Source organism: Hydra vulgaris, chromosome 02 (genome assembly GCF_038396675.1).
Source record: "Hydra vulgaris chromosome 02, alternate assembly HydraT2T_AEP".
NCBI classification, from domain to species: Eukaryota; Metazoa; Cnidaria; class Hydrozoa; order Anthoathecata; family Hydridae; genus Hydra; species Hydra vulgaris.
Genome location: NC_088921.1, coordinates 24,892,838 through 24,900,681, shown reverse-complemented (window position 1 = coordinate 24,900,681; position 7,844 = coordinate 24,892,838). Strand labels below are relative to the sequence as shown.

The 7,844-nt window shown below is 30.3% G+C and overlaps 1 protein-coding gene across 1 annotated transcript; it reads right to left on the bottom strand.

Annotated features, from left to right (window-relative positions):
- Positions 1-6,439: 6,439 nt before the first annotated feature.
- On the bottom strand, positions 6,440-7,643 carry LOC136075950 (general transcription factor II-I repeat domain-containing protein 2-like). The gene is made up of 3 exons (XM_065789400.1): positions 7,553-7,643; positions 7,107-7,381; positions 6,440-7,039 (listed from the first exon to the last, which is right to left on the bottom strand). The coding sequence occupies exons 1-3, from the start codon at positions 7,641-7,643 to the stop codon at positions 6,440-6,442; spliced, it is 966 nt and encodes a 321-aa protein (XP_065645472.1).
- Positions 7,644-7,844: the final 201 nt, after the last annotated feature.

The following is a 7,844-nucleotide window of genomic DNA, read 5'->3' as shown; positions in this document are numbered from 1 at the left end:
CTATGTATATATATATATATATATATATATATATATATATATATATATATATATATATATATATATATATATATATATATATATGTATATATATATATATATATATATATAAATATATATATATATATATATATATATATATATATATATATATATATATATATATATATATATATATATATATATATATATATATATATATATATATATAAGACAATTTAAAAAACAGACAGGGACTCAAAGAAATATGGATGATGCAATATTATCTCAATCTTTTTGTAAAGCTCCTTTAGAAAAAAATACCGCCAAAAAGTTTTAATAAACTGTAGATATTAGTGAGATGTCTCAAAAACATAAACTATCTAATCCAATACATAAGTAACTGAAAGAATAAGTCTACAATTACTTCCTTCAAAGAATAAAAAGTAAAACTAAAAAAAAAATTCGTTGGAATTATTATTCCCCAGAACTTAAAATGTGTTTAGGTATTAGCTTTTTTAGCTTTTTTTTTTGAAAATAATTCTTTCGAAAATAAGTCTCTCGAAATGCTATTGCAAACTCTGTATATTGTTTTTTCCCGTTTATAACTCTACACGCATGTTTTTAATCACTAAGTAATTTCTTAAGTTTTGTAGATTGCGTGCTACTCCATGTAATATTGGCATTATTAATAAAAAAATGAAACAAAGAGAAGCATATTAAATTAAGACACAGTATATTAACATAAGGACGAACTCGGTACATCAAACTGAAAATTTTACTAACATTTTCTGTAAATATTTTATATGAGGAAGCAAAGATAAATTCTTGTCAACAAGTATTTCTAGAAACTTTATTGAGTCTTCATGTTATATTTTTTTATCATTTATAAATGGATCTGGTAATTTAAGGGAATATTTAATTTTTGCTACTTTTTTGAAATAATGTATAACTTATTTTTTTAACGTGTAATCAGAGTTCATTTGCTGTAAACCAATCATTTATCTTGTTTAATTCAAAGTTCATGCCGGCCTAAAGTTACTAGATACTACGGTTGGAAAGATAGGGCCAATAACACCAGGAGGCTAGAGGAGCATGTGCCCATCTCCTTCCCCCTCCTACTTTTTTTCTAAAAGAACTTTTTTTTAATTCAAAAATTTTTTAATGATTATTTTTTATATTGTACTTATTTTTTTAATACTTAATTTGCAATGGTTAAAAAGAAAATTTTGTAATCAAGATTTGCGTCCGTAAGAAATCGTTCCTATTGTAAGAGAAATCTTTCCTGTTTATAAAAAATAGTTCCTGAAGAATTTATTCTAGTTTTTGAGAAATCGTTTCAATTTTTTAAGTCAATAGTAAGTAGAGTCGTGGTAGGAACAATTTTATTTTGGTACCAACATATATTTTAGTTCCAAATATTGCAAATTTTTCACAAATAGCTAAGCTGCTTTAGCTAATTGCTAACAACCAGGGCCGTACGGAACCAATTTTGCACTTCGGGCAAGAAAAGAAAATTGCGCCCCTCTCTAATTCCGAATAGCATTTGCCGTGTTGGGATAAGCAGCGGTCAAAGAATATTTATGCATAAGCCGCAAAATGTCGATCGGGCTAGATTTTTCAAAATTGTCCATCATTGCGGCAGCTTGATATTTAAAGCTTGTCATTTCTGACAGGAAATCGGAGGAACTTAAACCTTTCTTGTAAACTTGAGATAAATTTGCTTTTTTTTTCTTGAGTTCATCCACTGAACTAGAGAGTGAATTCCCACTAAGGAAGTCAAAATTAGAGGATACAGCAGACATAGCCTCAAACCGCCACTCAATTTGAGTATTATTACTGTCAAACATAAGGCTGCACTGAGATCTAATTCTGTTTCTGTTGTGAGAACGTGAGAGTCATCTTTAGCTTTATAAAGTGCCATCCGCTTCACTTTGCGCTTCCTCTTGATTGGAAAGCCACTATCAGTTCCGCTCTGGTTAGCTTTTTCTGTGGCATCTTTAATAGTGTTGTCCACCCAAACATCTCTAAGATTCTGAATGGAAGCCTTCAATCCTTTTTTTTTTTTTGCGGCAATGTCAATTGAAATGGTTTTTGACTGAAGCAGTTTGTTTTCCCGGTCAATTAGAGGAAGAATTTGACACCAGAAATCCAACAAACACAAAAAACTGAAATTAATTTGAATGAGAAGTTCTTTTACACTGCTAACTGTGACAGCGTTTGTTGTGGGATTGTGGATAATGGATTCCAAAACTTGAAGAACGTCTTTGATTTGTCTGTGCATTGGTGTGATTGCTTCTTTTTTGGCAGACCATCTTGTGTCACTGTTTCCCTTTAATAAGATGGTCAACATTTTCATCAGTTTTTCTCATCTTGACATGGAGCTTGAAAAAAATTTAAAAATGGCTTGAACTTTTCCAAAAAACGTAATCATGAGTGGGGAAACCTCAGCAGCATAAACACTAACAAGATTTAAAGTGTGAGTTGTGCATGCAACAAATCATGCTGACTCATTAATAGAATGGATGTGAGCATGAACGCCATTGTATTTTGCAAACATATTGGCTCCATTACCATAGCCTTGGCCCCGGCAATTGGAAATATTTAGACCATCCTTCTCCAATTTTTCAGCTATCTCTGTTGCAAAACCTTTTCCGGTTTTTTGGTGAGAATCAATGGAGTCCACAAAGCTTTCCTTAATTGTGCAGGTTTCATCACTGATGTGGACATACCTGATGATCTAAGTCATCTGCTCTTTTTGGGAGGTATCTGGAGTGCAGTCAAACAGAACAGAGTAGTATTTAGCTTTTTGATGTTTGACAAATTTTCGTCCCTGACTTTCTGCCTAAGTAACTCAATCAGCTCATTTTGAATTTGAGGAGAAAAGTAGGATATTGTGGTTTTTTTGCTTTAATGGACGCAATGTGTTCAGCCACTAAAGAATAATAATGGCTAATCAACTCAATTAAGCTCAGAAAAATACAAAGTTTTGTTGACCGATGTCTTTTGTTGTTCCCCGAAGGCAAGATAGTTCTTGGCACAGAACAAAATTGCACCAACAATCACTTTCAAGATGTCTCTCCCCTTTTTCATCTTCTACACTGATAACTCTCTGCAGATCAGAATCCAGGTATTTCCGTCCTTGAGGTTTTTTCAAGAGTTTTCCAATCAGAATAGCAACTTTGGTGTTCATTGCTGTTTTCATGGTCAGGAATTTTTGCGTTTAGTTTTTTCCAGTCACAAAACCCTTTGAAAATTTTGGAGAAATTGTTGGTTTTTGTTGTTGAAAATAACAAACTGCAAAAACAAAATAAAGAATCTATTTTGTTGCTGTACTGCAGCTAAGTGCGAACAAATTTTTCACTATTGGGATGAACTTTTTCATACCATTTTGAATAAAATCATAATGTTCAAAAGTTATCAATGTCATGTTAGTGTTAAAGGGCGCTCTTTTGTTCAGTAAATGAGCTTTAATATTCAGGAGTTTGTGTCAAGAGGCGGAACTTTAATTAATTTTCTTATCAACATTAGCGACGCCGTGAAAATTTGTTTCATAAACTGATTATTGTTTTTTTAATTTATTAAAATTTGCGCCCTCTCAATTTTTGCACATCAGGCCGCGGCCCGACCAGCCCCGTCCTTGGTACTGCCATGCTTACAACTTACGTAAACTTATAGCAAATCTGGGTAAAAGTTTGAAAATATGATATTTAATTTCAAAACATCATTAGTGCAGTTTTCATGTACTGGAGCTGTTTTAAAACGAATGTCTATTAATAATTTTGTTTTATATTGATCAATGTTTATTTGGAAAAGTTAAATTTTCATAAAGGCACTAAATTGCTTGAATTAAAAATGTAGATTTATTTAATAGAGAATTTCTTACATGCAAAACTGTCAAAAATTATGTTGTTGATTCTTTAAAATAATTATAACGTTTTTATGATCATAAAAGTTTCATTTGATACTTCTAAAGGAAAAGCACTTGTTAACATCAATAAAATACAGAGGCGGACTGGGGCTTTGACGAGGGCAGGGAAAACTTTGAATAAGCAGGCCATAATTCAGAAGATACGGCTCGTTTGGCGGAGCAATCGTTGTCATTTATTGTGCAGAATAAGGACCGGTAATTTACCGTTTCTCCCGAGTGCTCACCCGCCTTTAAAAAAAAAAATGATGTTTTAATAAACGTTCGGAAATTCAATAGAGTTACTTGGTATCATAAACATAATATATTTATAAAACAATAAAAGAAATTGTTGCAATTAGTTTAACTTTTTAGTTAAACTCCGTTATTTCTTAACATGATTTTATGAGCTTATAAAAAATGATGTTAATCAAAGTAAAGTAAATTCAGGAATTCAGCTCAATTAAAGAAAAAATTTTTTTCTGTATGCTATTTTTTTAAATATAGTGGTCTAAATTTATGAAAGTACATACTCTCAAAGCAAGCTGTGTGCTGTCATATCATTATTTTTACTTCGTATTTTTTTACGTTAAATAAAATTTAATATTCGGAATTTAGTAATGTTGACAGTAAACTGCCACAATCTTTTTAAATAAATTTTTACATTAAATGACCCTTTGTTTATCGTCGTCATTAGTTATTTTAAAACCTGTATGTTCTATACTTTTTATAACAAAGTATATAGAGATAAGAGTTAGATGGACCAATGATACAGTTTTTAAAGCAGGAATTGGGCAGAATTTATGGCAACTCCTCGATATGAAAAAAAAATCTCCTTTATAAAAATCTCCTTAATAAAAAAAGGCACTGGAGAGTAAAGTGAGGGCATAGGCCTTTATAGTAACCTTTTTCAAAGTTTTAGTTTTGAAACATGTTTTTAACGTGTTGTTTTTTAACATGTTTAACTTGTTGTTACTATTCATACTAGAATCAATATTCCAAAATATTTACAAAATATTCTATATGATTCTCAAGATACTAAAGTTTGAATTTTTTGAAATATTGACCAAGTGGTGTCGAACGCATATATAAACTTGAAAAAAAAAGCAAAGGCTTTAAAATTAGTACTTCACTTAGTTATTGTTGTTGGTTTTGGCAAAAATTGTTTAAAGTGGTAAATAAAATTATTTTCATTGTCTAAATACCATGCTAAAAAAAAAGCAAAAAAAAGATTTTTTTGTTATTTTTGATTTTTGTTTTTAATCAAAGTCATGATAACCACAATATATTTTTTTAAATAATAAATCTTCATATAGTTAAGTACCAAAGAATACAAATATAATCACAAGAAATTATGAATTAGGTCGTTTTTTTTTCCATATTTTGCCGTACGTTTAACATTCACAAGTTTCGTGAATCAAAATATATAATGGAAATTATAATTAAAATAGAAAGTATAGTTAAAATAGGCAGGACTTTAAGAAGATTGTTATGATCTTATCACGAGGCACATACGAAGTGATTATTATATATAAAGTATAACTATACTTTATTTTTATGTAATGTATAAAGTACAACTATTCTTTAATTGCTTATTAAGTCTTAAGTAGCTAATATAAAATAATAAAAAGAAAAAATGCAATGTGCAGAACTAATACGCAAAATTAGTTCTGCTGCTCTAGTTTTAAATTTGAAAATGCGTTCAACACTTCTGGGCAAGTATTCTTAAGTCACTATTTCAAACTTTTGAAGTCCAATCTTTAGAGAACCTATGAATATTTTTTAATAATAATTTCTGAATTGACTTCCTAGTACGAATAGCAAAAGCATAATAAATAAATAACAGTTTTGAAGAGTTACTCTGATTCTTACAGAAGGTAGCTCTTTATGAAAATTTAAATTTTTTCTGTTAAACATATGTTATTATTCTTCTAATATTTAAATAGTATATAAATTTTAAACTTATAAAAAGACCCTTAGTTATTTTTTATAAATATGCATGGCCTACTGTTATTATACGGCCTGATTTGTTGCATTTTCCGTAAAAAATTAAGAGGCCAGTTTTTTTACGGCTTATTTTTAAATTTTAAATTATGCATGAAAGGTTTTATTAACAACATCAACAATAACAATATATTTACCAGTGAACATTATACTAAGGCAGTGGTCGGCACCAAATTTCCAAAGGAGCCCACTTGCAAAATTCTTGTTTTAGTTGCGGCCCACAGCAATAAACAAATTATATATAAAATAGGTTATATTACCTATATAACAGAATAGAATTAGATTATAGAACTAATAATTGTATCAATACAAAATACATACTTAAGAAAAAAAACACATAAAAAACAATTAAAAATTTGGTGAGTATTTTGTTGTTGCAGCTAGCACAAGGTCATTCAAATGAGTGACAGTCAATCTTGTTCTGTAAACATTTTTTATTATTTTCATCGCTGAGAATGTTTGTTCGCATTGGAAACTAGTGTCATACATACAGATAAGTCTCTTTGCATGTTTTTTAGGAACTGGAAAACGTTCCTTCATGACAGCATGTCAGAAAATAATTAAATTTTCACCAAAAGTGCCATCTTCATCTTTTTTTGGTGCCTTTCTTCTTAACTCGTCGTCACATTGAAAGTTAATTGAAAGTTCATCATCTGCTTTTAAAATATCAGTTTCTTCAAAGTCCTTTAGAATACAAATATCATTCATATCAAAGTCAAATGGATAACACAAAAAAACCATATGCTTTTTCAAGTCTTCAAATTTATTAAATCTGTTTTCAAATTGATCATACAGAGCAGTCACTATTAATGAAAATGACGATAACATTTCCCTTGATGGTTGACGTTTATTTAAAGTAGGAAAATGAGTACAACTACCAGATGCAAATTGAGTTTTGCACAAATTAAGTTTTGTCTTCATCACAGTAATGTAGTTGATCAAATCACAAACCAACACACGGCGGCCTTGTAATCTCTTATTCAGAACATTGAACTGTGCTGTGATGTCGCAAAGGAAAGCCAGTTTACACTTAAACTCTTCAATAGACATTGTAATGAATGAAAAATTTTGAGTTACCATGAACTGCGGTACACTTGGCAAACACTCCCAAAATCTGTTAAGAATATTTCCTCTTGATAGCCACCTAACCTGCAAAAAATAGACTAACATTTATTTTTGATTGTAATGGTAAATTAATTATTTTTTGTCTATATACCTCTGAATGAAGAAGAAGATCACCCTGTTCATCTTCATTTTGTTCCATTAGCGCACTAAATTGACGCCGTTTGAGTGCATTGGAACGTATATGATTGATTGTTTTTAATACAGCTTTCATTACATCATCAATTGTCGCAACTTTAGCGCACAGTGCTTCCTGGTGTATCACACAGTGATATGAGATAAATTTGTTAGGAAACTCACCACTATTTCTCAGCAAAGTAACAACTCCTCGAATTCTTTCAATCATAGCAGGAGCGCCATCTGTGACAACTGAAGATATTTTTTGAAGAGGCACTTACCTATTTTTCAATATTTTGATCAATTTGTCATAAATGTTTTGTCCAGTTATAGTTGTTTCCAGTGGTTCAATTCCAAGCAGTTCTTCAAATAAACAACAATTCGTAGTGATAAAACGTGCATAAACGCAGAGTAATGCTTTACCGACAAAGTCAGTAGACTCATCGAGAGCGATACTCACAAATTCAGCTTCTGACAGATTGTTTGACAATTGTTCATAAACATTAACAACCATTTTCTCAATTTTTAGAGTAACTATACGCGCGGACAAGTGCATACTTTGAAATTTGTCATGAATTTTTTTATCATTTGGGAAAAGAAATTTTGATGCTTCAATCATTTTGATATATTTAGGAAAAGATAAGTTTGAAGATTTTCAAAGTGTTGAAAAAATAGTTATTTTTGATTCTTTGACTCAACAACATACTCCGCCAGG

Bases quoted from the DNA above. Each gene is read 5' to 3' on its own strand.
- LOC136075950 (XM_065789400.1), bottom strand. From the start codon at position 7,643: ATGGTTGTTAATGTTTATGAACAATTGTCAAACAATCTGTCAGAAGCT. The intron at 7,382-7,552 runs GTAAAGCATTAC...AAATATCTTCAG, and splicing joins TGAGTCTACTGACTTTGTCG to TTGTCACAGATGGCGCTCCT. The intron at 7,040-7,106 runs GTATATAGACAA...TATTTTTTGCAG, and splicing joins ATCTTCTTCTTCATTCAGAG to GTTAGGTGGCTATCAAGAGG.